Source organism: Dermacentor albipictus, chromosome 1 (genome assembly GCF_038994185.2).
Source record: "Dermacentor albipictus isolate Rhodes 1998 colony chromosome 1, USDA_Dalb.pri_finalv2, whole genome shotgun sequence".
Taxonomy (NCBI): domain Eukaryota; kingdom Metazoa; phylum Arthropoda; class Arachnida; order Ixodida; family Ixodidae; genus Dermacentor; species Dermacentor albipictus.
In genome coordinates, this window is record NC_091821.1 from 513,435,824 (window position 1) to 513,458,171 (window position 22,348).

At 45.5% G+C, this 22,348-nt stretch overlaps 1 protein-coding gene across 2 annotated transcripts in view; it reads left to right on the forward strand.

Moving 5' to 3' along the window:
• Atg16 (Autophagy-related 16) overlaps window positions 1-22,348 on the forward strand; it is a 378,915-nt gene that overhangs the window by 46,205 nt on the left and 310,362 nt on the right. For both annotated transcript variants that reach the window (XM_065437138.2, XM_065437139.2), the window contains exon 2: window positions 16,375-16,489. In XM_065437138.2, coding sequence (XP_065293210.1) covers window positions 16,375-16,489 — 115 coding nt within the window. The remainder of the gene's footprint in view (window positions 1-16,374; window positions 16,490-22,348) is intronic.

Below are 22,348 nucleotides of genomic sequence, written 5' to 3' on the forward strand. Positions count from 1 at the left end.
TCGGGCACGTCATCAGTGCTGAAGGCGTTCGGCCAGATCCCGAAAAGACAGCAGCTGTTGTGAGGTTCTCGACACCCACAGACAAAAAGCCAGTGCGACGTTTTTTGGGTTTATGTGCATACTACAGAAGATTTGTGGAAAGCTTTTCAAAGATTGCTGAGCCCCTTAGAATACTAACAAAAGAAGATGAACCTATCATGCGGAAAAGCGAACAACAAGACGCCTTTGACGAGCTAAGGAAACACCTGCAAGCTTCTCCAATGTTTGCCTGTTTTGATGAGACAGCCCACTCTGAAGTTCATGCCGATGCTATTAATGTCGGCTTCGGTGCCATATTAGTGCAGTGGAAGAACGGCCAGGAGAAAATAATAGCTTATGCCAGCCGTAAGTTCTCGAAAGCAGAGGCAAACTACTCAACAACCGAGAAAGAGTGTTTTGCAGTCATTTGGGCAATATGTAAATTACGACCCTACCTCTATGGTAGGCCATTCTGAGCAGTCAGTGATCACCATTCGCTTTGCTGGCTGGTGAATCTCAAGGATCCATCTTGACGACTAGCAAGATAGATCCTCAGGCTTCAAGAGTATATTACTGTTGTATACCGATCTAGGAGGAAGCACAGCGATGCCGACTGCTTGTCATGCGCACCAGTCAAGACAACTGTGTCAGAAAAAGAGGATTTCCCGTTCCTTGGCATTGTTGACGCGTCACAAATCGCTCCACAACAACAAGATGACTCGGAATTGCTTCCACTTATACAGTGCCTGGAGGGACTCGACGTACTTTCTCTAAAGGGCTATCCTTGTTCTGTCTGCGAGGAAGTGTCCTCTACAAGAGAAGCTTCGAGAACAGCGAGACAAAGTTTTTACTTGTTGTACCCACAGCTACGCGAGAAGGAATTCTGCATGCATGTCACGATTAACCGGCATCTAGACACATGGGCGTGAGCCATACATTCGCCCACAACAAGGAGTCAGCAACAAATACTACTGGCCTAAGTCATTAGCATGAATGCAGCACTATGTCAAGACTTGTTGCAAGTGTCATGGGCGCAAGACTCCATCTGTAAAACCGGCAGGCCTCCTCCACCCAATAGAACCACTGAAAGTCCATTCCAACAAGTCGGTATGGACCTCCTTGGACCCTTCCCAACATAATCATTCGATAAAAAGTGGATAGTTGTGGTCACGGACTATCTGACCCGTTGCCCAGAAACTGATTCCCTGTACAGTGCAATGGCTGTCTAAGTGGCAAAATTCTTTGTCAACAATATCGTGCTCAGGCATGGACGTCTTACAATTGTTATTACCGATCGTGGAACAACCTTTACTGTGGACCTAATGAAATCCTTGTTGCAAATGACACATACTGATCATAGGAGAACTATGGCCTTGCCACCCTCAGACAAACGGTTTAACTAAACACCTCAACAGAACACTGGCTGACATGCTTTCGATATATCTCGATGTTGAACATAGGCTGTGGGACGAAATTTTGCTGTACATCACCTTCGCATATGATACAGTCGTTCAAGAAACAACACAAGTCGCCCTGTCTGAACTTGCATTCGGTCGAGCAATAGCCACAACTTTGGATGCTATGTTGCCGTTAGATGAAGAAAACAATAACGCATCTGACCTAGATGATGTCTTGCAAAGAGCCGAGGAGGCATGACAGACGGCAAAGTACCGAATACGCCGCCAACAACGCATCAACTTTAGCCGGTACAACCAGTAACGTAGGGAAGCTCATTATCAGCCCAGGAGAAGGTGTGGGTATGGACCCCACTGTGACGCCATGGACTGTCTGAAAAGCTTCTCTGCCGATACTTCGGCCCTTGCGAAATACTTCGTCGTATAAGCAATGCCACTTACAAAGTGAAATCCGCTGGACACAAGAGCTCAAGACGGCGCAACTCTGTGGAAGTTGTGCATGTTGTCTGCATGAAATCCTACCACGAGAGGTCATGAAAAAGAAAAAAAAAGAAAACTGTGAGAGCGTACTGGAACCCCTACTTCCTGTCGCGCATCAGGCCGATGCGGTAAGGAGGGGGATAATGCCGCGACAACGCGGTCACATTCAAGTTGCGTGCCCTTTGTATTGGACACTGCACGCCATACAGTGGTGTTGTTCAGCGACAACAGGCAGCGATCTTCGTGGCATAGCCCAGCCCACCCGGCTCGCATGTGCCACACGCACGAGGTATCATGAGAGAAGAAAAAAGAAGGTGGTTTGACGCCAGTTTGAGAACGCGACTGCTGGGGATTTCTTCACGACCACAGTGACCTTTAGTTGTGGGCGCATGTTCCACCGTAATAAATATTGTTGTTTTGTTAACCTGTATTCCTCAACATCGTTAGAATATGCTGGAAGTTATTACATGCCCTGTAGGGAGTGTTGTACCGCAAGAATTTTTCAATTGGTTCAAATTTCGGTGCCATGAACCCATGATTTCAGAAGACAAGCGTCACATTCAACATAGACACTCTCTCCACTTTCCCCCGTTTAAACTCTATACTTTATTTAATCTATTGAAGCAACAGATCAAACAAATAACTGCTGTTGCCTTGAATAATTCTCAAAGTCAGGTGCCACTATGAATGTTGTTACGGCACTGCCATGTAAGTAAGTGCCACTTACACAAACAGTCGAACTCACTTATAACAATAATAAAGTGCCACGAAAATTGCATTGTTATAACCAATAATTATTATAACTGGGTTGCATGAAAAAAGAAATAAAGATGGGGGATGGCATAGCTGTTCTGAGAACACTATAGGTTGTATTCACATGACGTCACCACCACACAGTGACTAGCGCTGCCAACCGTGGCAGCACCCTCCGTGCCAGCGTTTCGGGGTTCTGCCATGATCTTGGCCACTTGAAGTTGCATCCATGTCGCTGTGTGTTATTAACTGTGTGCCATGCTCGCTTTGTGGTTTGGTCGGCGGATGCCCTTTGTAATAAAAATTTGTGATGTGTACTGACAACACCATAAGAGCTTCCACGAATGCAAAGGCGCTGCGAATTGATGAGCAGGGAGCGTGCAATCAGTTTGTGCGCATATGCGCAAGGCTTAGATGAAGCAGCAAAAAAGTGCTACGTAGAAAAAGTGAAGCTTTGCGGCAGTGTTGACCCTCTGCTGCTGGGCACGGACCAGCTGTGTTGAGCTTGTGCCAAAGCTAGAAGTCTCCGACATCCAAGATTATTTAGTTCACATGACTAGCTACGTTACACATGAGCAACTAAAAGCAAAGAAGTCGCTCAAAGTGCACAACTACCTGACAAGATGTTTCAATCAGGAGCCGTAGCTGAAGAAGGTGGACGATGTCATCATCGTATGTGGAAAGGTAAGAGTTCGTTCAAGTACGTTTTGAATCCCAACAAGCGGTCTCAAAGTCTCTGTGCTAATGCTGACGAACGCCTTTAGTGCACGGAGCGGCACCATGATGTGAGGCTGATGGCGAGGCTGGCGTGGCGACACAGTGGTACACAGAGTGCAGTATTGAAAAAACTGTTTAAACGAGAAGAGAGCGATTACATTTGATGATTCAAGGACGCCTCAGGGCTCCGCATGAGCGAGCCTCTGCCATCTGAGAGCTGCAATTTGAAAACGAGCTCTCTATTGCTTCACAGAAATGATCACACACTTGTTGCGGGGCTGCTGAGAAAAGTATGTACACACAGATTCAAGTGCGCGCAGAGGAACAGAAGTTCAAGGATTTGCACACATGCTGGCTACAGTGGACATGGTGTACATGGATCCTCACAGTAATGCGCAGCAGTGCATGTTTTAAGGTTTGGATGAAATCAGTTGATTATGTGCTGGAATCATTTTGTTCGTCAGTGTAAACTGCAATTAATGAACTTAAAGAATTAGCTCTCCCTATGTTGTGAGTGCACTTTTCACGGCGATGAGCAGTATGGACAGCATGCAGGATAGCTTGTTTGCACAAGCGTTCATTGTAGAACCGAAGTTAAGCAACACTTCACCAAGCATTTCGACGACATAGTCCACAAGCATCTAAACTTGTACAGCATAGCCCACTACCTGGAGGGAATGATGTGTTCTGGGATAGGTTTAAATCATTGTAATTCTGAATGTTCATCAAATACTGTACCCATATGGTCCAAGCAGGCTAACCCATTTTGAAGAAGTTTCACAATTTTAAACAATTCTGTTCATTGCATTTGCAAGTAAACCACTCGCAGGCACTTTCGACACAGCCACTAGAGCCATGGATTATTATTAAAGTGGACAAATAGGGGATGTCAGCACACTGTATGTGCATGGTGGGCCTTGGTTAAGCCTGTTCTCACATAGGCGTAGTTCTTTTTCATTTGGAGGCAGCAGCTTCGTTTCGAGAGAAGCAGGCCTGCACAGCCAAGACAGACAAATGGTTGCCTCCTTGTATGGCCAATGTGGCCTGTGCACCAATTGCCGAGATAGACTTTTCATCCAGTGCATAAAAGACGACGTCTAAGTGAAATGCAGCAACCTTCTGCGAAGAAAAGTAAAGCTTGGATAGAAAGGTCATCAAATGAAGAATGGGCTGCCTTTTTGACCAGTGTAAAAAAATACTGGAGTGCAGTCTGCAGTGCTCTCACTTACAAAGGGTTATTGCAGTGACTTCATTCTGTTGTCTCGTAAGTATTCAACAGCTGTTCTTGGGGAACTGACCCGTGACAAACCAGCAACATAGAAGAACATTCAAGAGGAGTGCCAGACGTTTGCACGAGCATTCATTGTAGAACCGAAGGTAAGCAGCACTTTGCTTTTGACGTCATCTACACAGAAAATTTTGGTGTGCTTAACAAGCTGCAGCATAGCGGTACTCTTGTTATGATAGCATAGTAGCATGTAATTTTGGTGTGCCTGAGGTGTGAAAGCCGCATTTTCAAAAAAAGTATAATTTACTGGTCAGTTTCTAAGGTTTCTGTAAGGCACATAAGGAGCATCGAATTTATGCATTCCTTCAGGCAGTGTTTTACTATATATTTATTTTGTAAATCTCGACATAAGGGCTTGTGCCTGTTAGGTAAGGGGTAGAATGGCAAAGCTTGTATTTTGCATGTCAGTGGTCAATGTGAGTGATGCCAGTTCATAAAGTTGTTGCATTGCAGCACCTTCACTGTTTGGGTGGCCTCTGTTTTGAACATGCAGGTATGTCAGGCTGTAGAGGCAGCAACAAGCGAGCAGTCAGTGTCTGCTATCATCTACCATGTATGCAGTCTGCCGACACCCCCTCTACAAGCTTCATCAAGAGGATGTGCTATCCCAAAGAGCAGAAGTTCTTTTCAGCGGCAACCGATTAGAGGAAACGAAAAGAAGCAGTAGCCAGGAAAGCTTACATCTCAGCAATGACTGGGAAGCACAAGAAATTTGTGTGTTAGAGCTCTGGCCTACAAATTTCGGCAAAAGCCATTTACCTAGCCGCCAGCAGAGATGGCTTGATTTTATGTGAATGCTGTCACGATGGTGTGCTAGAAATTAAGTGTTCCTATTCAGCAGGCTATGTGGACGATGTGCTGAAGCAAAAAGGTGGCTGCTTGGAGCTGTGTGATGACAATGCGTGACTGAAGAGAAGTCATGCATACTTCCATTTTGTACAACTGCAACTCTTCGTGTATCAGCGGCAGTACTGAGATCTTGTTCTGTAGACATCATCAGATATTCTTATAGAATGCATTGCTGTTGGTTTGCCTTTCTGCAAAGAAATGACGTAGAATTCCAAAACATTCTTTGAACAGGTTTTGCTCCCACAGCTTTTATTTAAACACCGGGCTACCTTGCCACTGCAAGAAACAATCCTTACATGTGATGAATGTTCAGCAGACAGTGAATGCTACTGTTACTGCGGTGATGCTGAATATGGCGAAATGGTTAAGTGCAGTGGCCAACAGTGTCCTGGTAAATGGTTCCATTTTGCATGTGCAAATCTGAAACATCCACCAAAGGCCAAGGCATGGTTCTGCCTATATTGTAAGCCTTGTAAGAAAAAGCAGCAGCCTTGATCAGGGTACATTAATCAGTCGACAAGGGAGCACACAGGATAATTTTGAAGCACGTCACGCGCGCACACGTTGCATGTCGAATTTGTCTGTGTTTTTCTGCAATTTGAGTACTCGTAGAGGGAAAAGAAATGTTGCAAACTGAGTCTATCGCAATTTGTCGAATTACAGTAATGACACCACATGCCGAATTCACTGAAACAGCACAACAGACTTGCAGAGATTAGTCAAGGCAGAGCACACTGCCACAATTTTGACCAGTTGTGTTACCATGTCTCCACTTCTCATCATCATAACCTCAGTTAGAATAATCGAGGACAAAATTGCATACTTCCAACGCAACAGTCCAATGACTCTCTCTACATGCATGCAAACATTGGCTATCTTTCATGTCTTCTCTATCTCCCAGGCTGTGAGCTGTTGCTTCCCTTTTGTGAACACTGGCACTGTGAGTCGTGCACAATGAATCCCCACGGCATCGGCAATAGTGAAACTTTGGTCCGCAAGCACAGTGTCTCCTGGTAAAAGTTTAGAATACCACAGCGTTTGGTCAGGGGCTTGTCGCTTGTATGCCCCACCCCATCCTTTAGAGATGTAGGTGATGGAACCCTGAGGTGCAATTCCAATGAGATATTTTACAGTATTATGATGCTTGTATTGTGACCTTGTCTGACAGCATAAAAGAACTGAAGAGGACCGTTCTAGAAACACTTCAAAGCTGTCAATTATTACAGCCACTCTACGAAATAGAGCAATAATTGTAGAGCAATTATGTGCTTTCGTAGAGCAAAATGCTCTACGAAAGCGCATAGGCATGGTTGGTTGCAGCTCCTTCCAATCTGGCCACTGCACAAGTTGGCTCAGGCATATGTGCACAACATCAAGCCAGCATTCCAAGATCCTTGTCACTGTGGCTTGGCTGACCTAGAGAAAAAAAAGTGTATCAGTGCCCACAGCTGGAGGTATCGCGTTACATTCTATGATTCTTTACATCTTTTCAAATGCTGTTTTAGGCAATGCATTGTTAGTACAGCTTTTGGTTCATAAGAATAAGTATTTTCCTGCAAAACATTGTCACCTGGTGTGCTAGAATTCCAGCTGTGTTGAGTGTTGGACTCCACTGCATATAACATCTTGTACTAATTACTGCAAGGGAATACATTGCGCCTTCTGAATGCATGTGTTAATACGATCTGTTGTCTTGTGCAATGCACTTGCAGAGAGAAGTTCCATAGAGCATGTGTTTCATTAACAAACTATGTGAGACATTGTCTGGTCTTGCACAACGTGCAAATTCAATGGAGCTTTTTTTTTTATGGGAAAGCACCTTGGTCACGGTAGCTAATAAGCACAGTCTTTCAAAGGCATTAGGGCAATCATGTTTCTATGATAAACATGAGCAGCATCTGCACCTTTATTTTATGTTCATCATCTACAATACAAAGCTCCCGAGACCCTAAAAATGTTTACGCATACTGTCAACAACTGCGTCCATCGCTTTGATTTGTCAATGCATTCTATGATAAAAAAATGGGAAGTTAGGGCAGTTATTTTCCATACTGAGAGTGACAAGAACTTGGGCTGCCTTGATGTATAACCGCTATAAATACACTTACACAAAACTCCAAGTCTTAGCCTTATGGTACTCCAAGTCTTAGCCTTATCAGGGTCACGAGGAACTCCTGAAACTTGGTCGGGCATTTCTGCCTCCACGTGGCACGCTACCTTCCAGAACGTTGAAAATTGCTAACATGGCGGAACTTTGGAGGCCTGTGAAAAATTTCACACATCTCTCGTCTTCCTGTAGCGACTGTGTCATTTTGAGGCAGCGGACTTGTTTCCTCAGCCTTGATAACTCGAGCCGCAAATTCCTGTTATCAGATTCCAAAGAATCGATGTACTCTTTTGGGACCTCTGTCTGAATCTCTCCATCTTGAACACCTAAGGTTCAAATGGATAAAAAAGCTATGAAGCTATTGCATTTTTCAAGCAGAAGGTTGTATGAAATCGCTTTTGTTAGCAATTCTATGAACACCACTTGGAACAGTTCTTCAATGTAACAGTGTTCACTGAAGCATCAGTGGTTGATGGATGTGATCCCTTTGCTTGCATGACCTCCACGCTGGACATGTCAGTTGGTACAAATGCTGTGACTGAAGCATCGTAAGTCAGCACAGGCAGGTATTCAGCAGCCTCTTCTGCCTCAGCTGCACAAGCTGTTGGCACTTCAGCTGGTGCAGTGGCTGCATCTGCGTGCATGAAGACAGAATGCCGCTCATTCATTAAATTTTACTAATGTTGAGTACACATGGCACTACTGCGATATTGTGAAACAACACTTGCATGCAAAGCAGTACTGATCACTGACCAGCTTGTGCAACAATTAAATGCCAAAAACTGTTCGATGTTTTTGTTCCTTGTAGTCATCGTCACTACCAACAGCCTGCCATGTCCACTGCAGGACAAAGGCCTTTCCCACTGCCCTCCGACTGGTCCTATCCTGCACCAACCACACCCACTCTTCACCTGCGAATGAATAAAGTTCGTCCCTTCATATTATCTTTAGTCTTCCCTGGCTGCATTTTCTATTTCTTGCACTCCATCATATTCTAGTTCCACTGTTGATCTGTCTTTCTCAGTCTTAGTCGCCAGTAATGACATGGCCAAGGTATATGTGGCTATATGTATATGTGGCTAACCACTGTGGCTATATCATGCAATCCTTTTACTAAAGCACACATCGTGATAAGTTTAAAGCCTGTCAAATTACATTTACACTCTTCCCAAGTGTGTACTTTCACCACAGCAGCTAACAAATCAGCAGAAAAAATACCTTCATTTATGATACCCATTCCACAATGTTTATAGTGCATTTGTGACCTTGCTGAAAACTTGCAACGATGCATAATGCGCAGACATAAGCACGAGAGCAATGCTTTAATGTTGCTCGAGGTGTAGGAGAATGATGTTTATTGTTGTGTGACAAGATACAACCCAAAGGGTGTAATTTTGTTTTAGAATGCTGCCCTCTGCAAGATCTGTAGGGTTTGTTGTATACCCTAACTGAAGACTTGGTGCCAAGTCCGGGTTTGTCTCATCCATCAGATAAGACGGCATTCCTGCAAGTTAGAAAAATACAGGCGCGCACGTCGGCACCGTGTCTTGCAGGTAGATGCCAAGATCACAGAGAAAACAAGTCCAAGTGGGAGCGGAGCCTTTTACAAAGGACATTGCAAGCGAGCTTAGAAAATTCATCTGTGCCTGTGCATGCTGACAGTAAACATTGATGTTGCCTACGTCAATAAAAAGGCAGTTAGGAAAGCGTGAATATACGCAGTACCTCAAGTTTTAACTGCCCTTTTCCAAGTTGCTTCATGACATGACAACACACATGTGCTCAAGTATAAAATACGTGGAGCTTAAACAGTTCAGGTGTGCCCACGCACGCAGGCACTGTACATACATTAATGTCACCTACATCAATAAAAACGTGGTTATGTCAGCGTAAACATTGGAGTAACTAAAGTTTAACTGCCGTTTTCCAGGCTGCTTGATGACACAGCAACAAACAGACTCGTGCTCAAGCATAAAATATGCGTAACTGCAATGTTTAGAATGTAAACTGGCACTTGCCAGAAATGAAATGAACACTGCACACTTTGTAGTTGGGAGAATTTTATCGATGTCAGTTCGACAAATGCAGCGAAACCACTTGGCACAATGCCTTTCGGACAATGCTTGCATACTGCTGCATTAGTTGCAGATGACTGAAGGCACTCTATAGAAATTGACCTTGTTTGTGTTCTTGCAGTTTTTTCACCATGGGGCCTATTGCTGCATCAATAGACAGTGCAATTTACCATGATTGCTACGACTGGCTGCTACTGCACTGCATGGTCAGCTGCTTCTCCGCAAACTTAAGAGCTTCACAAAGTGGCCAGAAGCATGGCACACCAGAAGTAGAACCAGCTCACGCCTTTCCCATCAGCCCAGGCGGCAGTGTGGGCGTGTCGTCAGTGAATACAGCCTATAATGGCGGCGAGGCCAGTAGTTCTCCTCCCCACCACCTTCCTCCATCTGGCTTCTGATTACATTGACTCATTTAACTGTTTAGCTCTGCTCCCTGCATGCTGTGATCGCGTGTTGTTAACAAGCCACAGCTGTTGGCGTTCAAGAATGGCACTGCTATAACAACTGCAAACAGAGGTCACGGGTGGCATGTGATATACGAGCTCCGCCGAGGAATTACCTTGGCAGGCCCAAAACACACATTTTAAAAAATGCAGGAAGGTTGCCATGGCAGCATCTCAGCTTGAGAAATCCAGCAGAAATGCTGGGACAGGATGGCCACAAGCACCTCACCACATGCTTCCTATTGTCTTGCACGAGAAAACCGCATGTTTGTCAGCCTTGCTTGCTTTACACAAAACTAGCTGACATCCTTCTCCAAGGCATCCAGGTGCTCCATATAGTGAAGCGGAAGGTCCCTCATGAAAATAAGCCCATGAGGGACTGAATCATCTACAGGGTTTCCCACAGGGACTATGTTGAGGAAGCCTGCCTTACTGCGTCAGCACTGCCATCGTGGCCATCACTGTCGCTATCTGGTGGAAGCACGTTCGCAACGATCGCCTCATTGGTTAGAAGCACTTAGTTTGCAAATCTATAGCAGTGCGCTTTCTTTTCACCGACAACATTGTGCATTGCCAATGATCAGAGGGCGGATCAGCCATGTTCCGTTTTGGTGGCCTGATAAGCCTGATAATGAGCCTGATAAACTATGTGGCCAGGAACGACTTTGACGCAACAAACAAAAACAAGCATGAGCGACCTCATCCGTTAGCATAATTGCGCAGAATGGGGGCTCAGCTGGCAGTCTGGGAGCAGCACCGGCAGTGTTGTCAGCGCAGTTGGGGTGGTCCATTCGTGTTTCGGAGGGTGGTGCGGTGCAGAGCTATGGGCGAAACCCATTCGTGTTCAGAGGGGTGAAAGGGGGACGGCAGAGATGTGTGCGAGGCTGCCGTGCATCTCTCATGGAGAGAAAACTGCAGCGTGCAGTGACAGTTGGGGGGGTGGGCGATCATGCAGCGGCCCGCGTTTCATTTTTTTCTTTTCAAGGATTTTGCATTCCATTACCTTTTGGCATGGACAACCAGCAGCCAGACTTTACCAATATAACCGATAATGTAGCATGGGGACACTGTAGTAAGCAGGTCATTTCTCCATAGAAAACATACAAAAGTTGATGGGGCAGCAGCTTTTCGTTGTTATAACCGATATATTGTTAAAACCGGTATCATTATAAATGGGCTCGACTGTATATGTCAACTCTCCGGCTGGGAGTGCGACGCTTGTGAGGAAAAGGGCAAATGGCATTCGGTTTGAAATTTAAGCTCTTTCCACAGTGCGCAGGGATGTAATGCTTAGCAGACACAATCGTTTGTGTGCATTGTATGCAGTGTGCATGTCATCTCAAAATGGCCAGACCTCGTGAGGGGCCCTAAGACTTGCGGGCCTCTGGAACATCAGCACAGCACTTTTGTGGTGCATAATGGGCGGATGGTGCTTTGCCGTGGGTCGAGAATTTGCCACAGTACAAACTCGAGTCCTGCTGCAAATGTAGGGCCACCTTCAAAGACTGCCTCTGTGACAAGTAGCGGCAGCAGTCATACAGAAGGTCTTTCTGTGCATGTGGGCTGTACTGCCAGCACTCTAGGTGAAGATTAAAAGATCATGTTCTAACACTGAGGACAACCATGGAAAGGAATTTCATGTGCAATGAGCATGCGCTTCTCATTTTGCTGAAAAGTGGTTAAAATGTTGCTGATACATTCATCAAAGTTAAAACCATCAGTATGGTCAATTTAGCTCTCTATAACTTTTCAAAAATTAACACATGTAAAAGCCCTAAAGTTAAACCTTGCGTCAAATGCATACTGCATCTCGCGGTCAGTAGCTGCCATGAAGATGTCGCTCAGTACAGGCGCGATGCAAGAACCAGTGCATATTTGTTGGTGTTGAACTACAAACATTTGTTAAAAGATAGAAATGGTGAATTTACAAGAATTACTGCAGAACTCATCTCACAATGACTGTTGATGGTAATAAAAATAGCATTCAAGCAATTTATCGACAGACCATATCCTGAAGTCATGTTTATTTAACATGTGTAGTGATAATTCTGAGACTTCCATTTTTTCGACTATGTGCCAGATTCTCTAATATTGTCTCTCTTTGCTATGGCATCTAGCTTGCCAAGTTTGCCCACGCGCATGGCAGCATGATGACAACTGTGTGATGCCAATGCAGTGACAATGTAATGTGTGGATGGGTTTGCACAAGGCTTGCCCTACGAGTGACAGTCGGGAAAGGGCGCATCCTGGTGACACTTGCTCCAGTGGTGACTCGACCTTGAGAGGAAGAAGCACTGTTAACACAGGAAAACATCCATGTCCATGTCCACCATGTTGCCATTACGGCAGTGATTCCCAGAGATCGAGGTAAGCACAACGCACGAGCTGGGAGACGCGCAGGAAGGCACCTCGATCCCCCACAGTAGTAATGAAAAAGGAATGACATCGATGGAATAACAAAGGCGATATAAATGACTACTGCATGACAAAAATGAAATGTTGATTCTTCAATTATGAAAATTATGACGATAGTGTAATGACAACTGCATGATGATTACGACGTGAGGGAAATGAAATGATTACAACGATGGCGTGATGACAACATATTGATGCCAACCGGATAAAGAAGCTGGAATGACAATGATGGCATGACCACAGTAGCATGACAGCGGTATGGCAATGGATGCATCATAACTTCTGTTTGACGACGGTGCTATGACGATGATTGTATGACAATGGCAGCATGATCACAACTGAATGACGACAGCATGATTACGATATAATGATGAACAAGGAATGATGTTGATAGATCAATGTATGTGGTATGACGTTACTGAAGTGATGAAGAAGATGAAACGATACCATGACAGCGATGGGCAGGATGACAATGTTCTAATGATGACTGTGTGATGACGAAAGCTCATGACAGCAGTATTGCGAAAGTCAAATGTCGAATTTACCATGACGACGAAGTAATAACCGCGACTGCATCACGGCGATGGTATGACGAGTGCTTGACGAAGATGCTATGACGATCATGTGACAGCGGCATAAGGATAGCGATATGATGACAATAGTGTAACAATGACTGTGTCATGAAACCTGTATGATAACAATGGCATGACAACAATGGCATGAAGAGTGACAAAGCAGGTGCGACCACAATAGCACGACGACGTAACGACGACTGTCTGACAGCAAATGCATGATAGCGACTGTCTGATGATGATGGCAGAAATGGGCGGCATAATCATGATTGAATGACAGCATTGATTGCAATAGAATGAACAAAAAATACGGACATCAGTGAATTGATGTAGGCAGTATGACTCTAACGGCATGAGCACAATGGGATGATGACACAATGACGAGAGTCAGATTACAAAGCTGGAATGACAATTGAAAGATGGTGGTGTGACAAGGAATACGTGATGGTGTGATGACGATGGCATGACGAGGGTAGGATGACTTAGATGGTATGATGATGATGCAGTGACCATGACGACATGTCCACGGGCCCATACGTAGTGGCCTAAGCTATTGACAACATGTGCCACTGAGTTGGGGTAGAAGGCATAACTATGACGGCATGACAAAAGATAATGAAGCAGGAATGAGAACTGTGGCATTGTGACCAGGAGCACATACCTAGTGGCCCAAGCAAGTAGACAGCTTGGACCACTGGGTCGGTGTAAGAAGCAATACAGACAGACAGACGAGCAGGGCAGGGAAGGGCAGGCTAGAAATGGCACAAGTAGTCAAAGAATGCAATTTACAATAATAAAACTCTAACAAAGCCATATATCTTTTGACAGACATGCCCACCCAATTCTTAGAAACGACTCCACCATTATGGCCAAAACATTGTGTGATGGAGGCGCACATTTTCTGTTGAGGCACAAAATGAAACAAATCTTCAACATCTTCTGAGAAGATGTATCTGATAGAGGCGTATTCTTGCAGAATACAAATCGCATCTTTTGAGCTTTCTGTTGCAATGGGGTTGTCCACCTGTAGCATATTTACGGGTTTACACTGGCTAACTAGTTGTTGCCAAAAGCCTCTTTTGCTTGCGATGGTTCAAAATTAGATTTTAGGCTTGTTAGACTGCTGTCAAAAAATATTTTTAATAACTCAACTTTACATTCAATTTGTGCTTTCCCTAACTTTAAAAGACTAAGGTCCTTGCACAGTGCTTGAGCTTCTCTCTTGACTTTGGATAGATTTTCTATACAGGGACAAAGTTCTTTGCTATGTCCTCATGTAGTTTCTTGCTGGAAATGCCACCAGAAAAAAAAAAGAAAGGAGTGCCTTATTTGTCAGACTGAAGAAGTTGAAGGTTGGTTTCTCTCAGAAAGACACTACAGAACTTTATTATCTCTGAACCTGGCAGACCTGACCTTTCTTGCAGTCTGACCAAAAGCATAAACTTCTTCCAAAAGGCGTCAGTCATGGTCTTCACTGGTTGCCTTCTTTGCTAGAAATTGGGTTTTTGGCTGTACTTATGCCCTTTGTCCTTGCACGAGTTGCATTTAAAGTAGCTCGAATGCCAGAAAAAGCCAGACCATGCATGAATGTGCGACTGGTGTTGTGTATGAAATACAGCTCTCATGTGGTAAGACTGATGTAAATCGAACTGGTGTCAGGGAACAAGCTTGAGAGCATGTACTGTCTTTGAAGGGCAAAGATATTGTGCACTTACCTGTGCATTCTAGTGCATGGTAGTGTGACCCACTGCTTCATGAGATCAAAATGCTAGGCAGCAGTAGTGAGATATCAGTACGAGAGTTTTCGGGAGCTTTTCATATTAAAAGGCACAAACTGTACGAGTGACACTTTTGTTTATATTTTTGGCAACGAGTTACAACTGTTTGACATGTTGCTTTGATTGTTTATGTAAACGCTGCATTGACGTACATGTGGTCTGTTGTTTTGACTTTGCTCTCCGAATAAACAGTTGGAAGTTTAGTGCCTGCTTGTTTCCTTCCTGTACTTTCTTCATGAGCCTTCTACTCCTTATTTATCTTAAAAGCCTGTCACTGCATTACATGGGAGGGGAAGTACAATAAGTAACAAAAACATAACAGGATTCTCTAAGCAATAACAGGCGACAACACATATTCAAAGCAAGGATGAGAAAACAAAGAAATAAGCAAAACATGGCAAGCAAACGTAAGCGCTTTACATAGAGAAATACTTAAACAAATAAATGATGTAAGTGCAGTTCACAAATGAGATCAGTTGGTGGAAAGAAAAGGAAATTGAAAATTAGGTGATAAAAGTCACAAGAATTCAACTAACTATGACTTGGAGCACATTGGTAAGTGTGGTGTGGTCGATAATTGCAGCAAACATGTTTAGTTAAGTTGTTCCACTCCTAAATGGCCAAATACAGGAAAGAAGATTGTAAGGAGTCAGTGCAGGAAATGCAGGTTGTATCTTCTATTTATGAACAAACTGGGAAAATATACACTTAGCAGGTTTAAATCTTCAGGACTTCGTAGCTTCAGTTTCAACCAGACCTGGCATACTCGTAGAGCATTCCCTCTCATGTGCATGTGGTATCTCACCAATGTCCCAATTGCTGCTAAATTATGCCATAGTATGTGGAGACTTTCCATTACCCTCCTCTCTGGCCAATTGCAACTGAAGTTCACTTTGGCTAAATTGGTTATAAAAGAGTAGCACATATGTACTACTGAAGCAAACGTGGTGAAACTGCAGGGCTGGTCACTGGCCCGTTTTCTTTTCACCAAGCTTTGAATAACATCTAAGCAGATAATGTGTGCACCTGGTGGTCAGTGGATCTGCCATAAGTCCCAGCACATGGCCTCTGAGATATTGCAGTGCGCCGTGCCATCTGCGGGTGGCGACTAATATCGGAGGTCATGCTGAGTATGGTTCTCGGCATTCTTGGTCATACATCACTTGCAGCAAAGAGCAGTTTTTGTATCAGAAATGTTTAGTTTTGATAGCTTTTTATGGCGCATCTGCTTGCATTTTGTATAAATGCTTTTCTGTATATACACAGACTAGTAATTTTATGTGGTTGAAAATTTCATTACTGTTGACTTGAAGTATAGAGATTTGTGTGTAAATAGGGTTTTAATAAGCTCTTTCACTTTGTACGCTTAATGCGACTTTGTGGTCATAGTATTGTTAAAGTTGTCAGCCTTGTCTGTGACCAAATTAAACTTTCATATATGTTATGTCTATCCATTTTGTGCAGGCACACAACTTTTCGAGCGTGTGGATTCTCTTCGTGCAAACAATGTGCAGCTGACTGTGCAGAAGGAACGCTTGCAGCAAGAAAACCTGCAGCTCCAGATGAACACTGAATCCAGGTGCCTGTCTGTCTTGTCTCCTGTATGCCATGAGATTCAAGGGTATTGTACGGACCCTTTGGCTTATGCGGTTCACAGAACATACATCCTCATTTAGAGGACCTTGCTATGGCATCATAGAATCTTCCAGATGCCATTGTTAAAAGCTTAACTGTAGTTTTTGTGCTCCTGCCAAATGGATGCTGATTCTGCGAATAGGTGCTCAATACATGGTGGCGATGACTTGTCTCAAGCACCTGCAGTATGCAAAAGTGTGGCCTTTGATATTGATTTCCATTGCTCTGTTGATGCTGACGCTGAGGGGACACCAGGTATATCAAATCGACTGATTTGTCATCTCGAAACAACGTTGCTTGTTCATTCTGCTTTCATAGTTTTTGGTTGCCTGCCATGATAGCTCAGTGGCTGTGGCACTGCACTTCTGAGACTGATGTCATGTGTTCGATCCCAGGCGATGGAAGTGCTTGTGTGCTGTGCTCACCAAAGGAGCCCAGGTGGCACACAAAGCCCCAGAAAAAAGTATAGTTTTGGTGACGAATGCCTTTTCAACATGTTGTCACATTCGTATCTCGAGAGCTCCACCACATCAATTAATCACATTTTTTCCAAGTGTTATGCTTCTACTAGGAGCTGGTATCCTTGGGACTGATGTCAGTGGCAATGCCCCTGCTGTTTTTCATGCTACCTATACTTCCTGCCCTACTACCATACCAAGCTTGTACTCTATAAAGAGTGATTCCTAAACTCCATAACCAAGGCTGACTGGTCCCCTGCAATGGCTACAGGCAATTTCTAGCAAACCCTTTCGAGATTTATGTGCATCTTATTATATTTTCATGTTTTTACTGCAGATGGAAATGCATGAAGCCAATAGCCTAACCTAAATCCTTTATTCTAAAACCCATGGATTGCTGATAAATTAACTTAGAGCAATGCACATGTGAGAAAAACCCTCGCAATAAAATAAAAGAGCAGCCATTCAGCATAAAGCTATTTGCGCATTATGAAAAAAATTGCGGCAGAACCCATCTCACAATGATTGTCCATGCTCATACATCAGCATTGAATCAATATAGTGACGCAACATATTGCCACTGTTGAAACGAGTTACGTTATGAGGTGCAACTGCAGCGGGACTGCTCTTTCATGCTTCCCTAAGAAATCCTGGTGCAATAGTATGCAACTGCAATGCAAAGTATGCATGTATCAACGATACGTGGTGTGCATCTCATATCACATGACTCTTCGTGTGCTAGGATCCCTGTGTAGGTTACGTTTCTACAGCAGCTAGCAAGTGCTGGCTTGGTGCAGTATAGAGTAGCTGACTCCCACGCAGAGAGCCTGAGTGTGATCCTGACGGGAACTGTGTATTTTTTCTAATTCTTGGCGATAGCTGCAAGGGACACCGGCAGCGGTGGCAGTGGGCAACACTGCCAGCTGAAATGACTATTCGATTGAGCCCATAACAGCTTATGCTGTAGAAACACATATATAAAAACATATTGTTACGTGGTAGTCACGGTAAAGGACACAGCAAAAAAACTGTGAATGGCGAAACTAACTTTATTGGGCGAACCTGTGCCCAGAAAAACAGGCTACACTCAATGCTCAACGAAAACGGCGAACACAGTCTGCGATCGTCGAAAATCTGATCAGCGAGTCAAGCACGTTGGCTTTTATAGATCAGTCGTCGAATGTTCCAGAGTAATCACTGGGACCCGCGTGCCTTCCAAAAATTTATACGCCATTTGCGTCGCGCATGCATGCAATCAGATTACACAAGGTTTGGCGACAGCGGACAGCAGATAGAAGCATCGATAACATTCTAGGAACTTTCGATACATGCAGGGCGTTCTGCGCTGAGCGATAATATTTCTTAGACGTTAAAAGTGCTCACCCGTAAGAGATAAACGAGTTCATGTGTCAATTCCCCCATCTCAAAAGGCATCGTCCCGATGCTGCAAACATAACGGGAGGTGAAACAAAAAAGGGCACTTGTTAAACAAAGTAACAAAACAACAAAGTCTAACGTGACACACTAAAAAAAAGTCCAGTGTTCAGCTATGCGACGTCCCCAAAGTTCATTAGCACTGGTGGAATGGCTTAAGTCGCACAACATAACTACTTCAGGTCGTGAGCAGCGCCGCTGTGATAGCGAAATGCCGTCTGGCACGACCTCATAGTCGAGTCTGCCAATGCGTCGGATGATCTTGTATAGTCCAAAATAGCAGCGTAAAAGCTTCTCGCTCAGTCCTCGTCGGCGTGTAGGGTTACAAACCCACACACGCTCGCCGGGCTGGTACTCGACATAGCGTCGTCAAAGATTGTAGTGTCGGCCGTCGGTCCTCCGCTGGTTCTTGATCCACAGGTGGGCGAGCTGTTGGGCTTCTTCGGCACGCTGGCGATAGGTGGCCACGTCAAGATTCTCTTCGTTGCAGATGTGCAGCAGCATGGCATCGAGAGTAGTCGTCGGATTCCTGCCGTAAAGCAGCTGGAACGGCGTGACCTGTGTTGTTTCTTGCACCGCTGTGTTGTAAGTGAAGGTTACATATGGCAGGACAGCATCCAGGTCTTGTATTCGACGTTTACATACATTGCTAGCATGTCGGCGATGGTCTTGTTCAGGCGCTCCATGAGACCATTCTGTGGGTGGTTGGCAGTTGTCCTCCTGTGGCTTGTCTGGCTGTATTGCAGAATGGCTTGAGTGAGCTCTGCTGTAAAGGCCGTTCCTCTGTCGGTGATGAGGACTTCTGGGGCACCATGTCGCAGCAGGATGTTTTCCACGAAACATTTCGCCACTTCGGCTGCGCTTCCTTTCGGTAGAGCTTTAGTTTCAGCAAAGTGGGTGAGATAGTCCGTTGCCACGACGATCCACTTATTTCCGGATGTTGACGTCGGAAATGGTCCCAACAAATCCATCCCAATCTGCTGAAATGGTGGGCAAGGAGGTTCGATCGGCTGTAGTAATCCTGCTGGCCTTGTCGGTAGTGTCTTGCATCGCTGACAGACTCAGCATGTCTCGACGTAACGGGCGACGTCGGTGGTCAGACGCGGCCAGTAATACCTTTCCTGTACCCTCGACAGCGTTCGGGAGAATCCAAGGTGCCCAGCGGTTGGATGGTCATATAGGGCGTGAAGTACTTCTGGATGCAGCGCTGACGGAACAACAAGAAGGTAGCTGGCGCGGACTGGTGAGAAGTTCTTCTTTACGAGCGGGTTGTTTTGTAACGTGAACGAAGACAATCCATGCTTAAATGCCCTAGGGACTAGCTCGGTGTTGCTTTCCAAATACTCGACGAGGCCTTTTAGCTCCGGGTCTGCTCGTTGCTGTTTAATGAAGTCTTCCGCGCTTATTATTCCGAGGAAGGCGTCGCTGTCCTCGTCGTCTTGTGGCGGGGGATCGATGGGAGTGCGTGATAGGCAGTCGATGTTCGAGTGTTTTCGTCCGGATTTGTGGATTACCGTGACGTCATATTCTTGCAGTCTGAGGCTCCGCCTTGCCAGTCGTCCTGAAGGGCCCTTATTTTAGCTAGCCAACACAATGCATGATGGTCGCTGACGACTTTGAATGGCCTGCCATATAGGTAAGGGTGAAATTTCGCTGTAGCCCAAATGATGACGAGGCATTCCTTTTCAGTCGTAGAATAATTGCCTTCCGCTTTTGACAGCGACCGGCTAGCGTAAGATATCACCCATTCAAGTCCGTCTTTCCTCTGGACTAGGATGGCACCGACGCCTAGGCTACTGGTGTCAGTGTGGATTTTGGTATCGGTGTCTTCGTCGAAGTATGGAAGTACCGGTGGCGACTGCATGCGTCCTTTGAGTTCTTGAAATGCATCGGCCTTTGGCGTTTCCCACTTGAACTTGACATCACATTTGGTTTGATGTGTTAGCGGCTCAGCGATGCGGGAAAAGTCCTTTACAAAGCGCCTGTAGTAGGTGCACATGCCATGGAATCTACACACTGCCTTCTTGTCGGTGGGCTGCAGGAACTTTGCGATGGCAGCTGTCTTCTGCGGTTCGGGGCGTACTCCAGATTTGCTGATGATGTGGCCTAGAAGCAGAAGCTCATCGTAAGCGAAGCGGCACTTTTCCGGCTAGAGATGGCTTCTAATACTGTCGCAAGCCACCTACGGTGGTTGTCAAAATTTCCGGTGAAGACAACGACGTCATCCAAGTAAACAAGACACGTCTGCCACTTGGATCCTGGTAACACCGTGTCCATGACGCGCTGAAACGTTGCAGACGCTGAGCATAGTCCGAATGGCATGACCTTGGAACTCGTAGAGGTCGTCTGGCGTGATGAAGGCGGTCTTTTCACGATCTCTCTTGTCGACTGCTATTTGCCAGTAGCCAGACTTGAGGTCCATCGACGAGAAGCATTTAGCATTTCAGAGCCGATCCAATGCGTCGTCTATCCGTGGAAGTGGGTATGTGTCCTTCTTCATGATCTTGTTCAGTCGACGATAATCGACACAGAAACGTAGGGTTCCATCCTTTTTCTTCACCAGGACTACAGGAGATGCCCCTGGACTTTTCGACGGCTGGATGATATCATCGCGCAGCATTTCGTCTGCTTGATGCCTAATAGCTTCACGTTTTCGCGTCGAAACTCGGTAAGGGCTCTGGCAGAGTGGTCGAGCGCACTCTTCTGTTCTTATGCGATGCTTTGCAACAGGTGTTTGTCGAATCCTTGATGACGTTGAAAAGCAGTCTTTGTATTGTCGGAGAAGACTTCTGAGCTGTTGCTGCTTACTCATGGTGAGACCTGGATTTACGTCGAAGTCTGGTTTGGGAACTGTGGTTTTTGGGCTAGATCCGGCAGAATCCGAGGTGACAAACGCATTGCTGGTTTCCAGAAGTTCCTCGATGTAAGCGATCGTCATGCCTTGTGGATGTGTTTGAACTCCTGGCTGAAGTTTGTGAGCAGCACTTTCGCTTTTCCTCCATGCAGTCGAGCGATCCCTCTTGCGACGCAAATTTCACGGTCTAGCAGTACACATTGGTCACCCTCGATGACGCCTTCTGCATCGGCAGGTGTTTTGGTGCTGACGAAAATGACAATGCTGGAGCGGGGCGGGATGCTGACTTGACTTTCAAGCACGCTCAAGGCATGGTGGCTACGAGAGCTCTCCGGCGGTATTGCTTTATCTTCTGACAGGGTTATCGACTTCGACTTTAGGTCGATGACGTCACCGTGTTGGTTTAGGAAGTTCATGCCGAGAATGACGTCGCATGAACATTGTGGGAGGATAACGAAGGTGGAAGGCAAAGTCCGGTCATGAACGTTAATTCTTTCCGTGCAGATTCCAGTCGGCGTGATGAGGTGTCTTCCAGTGGTCTGAATTTGAGGGCCTTGCCATGCAGCCTTAACTTTCTTCAACTGGGCGGTGATAGGTCCACTCATGACGGAGTAATCGGCTCCTGCGTCTACTAAGGCAGTGACTGCGTGGCCGTCGAGAAGCAGGTCAAGGTCGGTGGTTCTTTGTCTTGCGTTACAGTTAGGTCTTGGCGTCAGAACATGGCTGCGTCGCGTTGACCTGTGGCTGGTACGTGGCGTCGTCAGGTTGCCTTTCGTCGGTGTATTCTTTTCTTCCGGACTTCGTCGGTAAAGCGGTGTGTCATTGTTATGTCGTCGAGGTAATGTCTTCGGCGTCTTCGACGGCGGCAGAGGATCTTCGTCAGTTCAATGAACAGCAACCACACCTCCATCAGTTGCTGCTTTTAGTCTATTCGGATATGGGCTCGCAGAACGGCCCCGGGCTGGGTCAATGTATGGTCGGCGCTGCGGCGACAGGTAGCGGCCTGGTGATGGTGAACGGGATGGTCGTCGAGGGCTCCACTGAGTGGCGGCGAGGT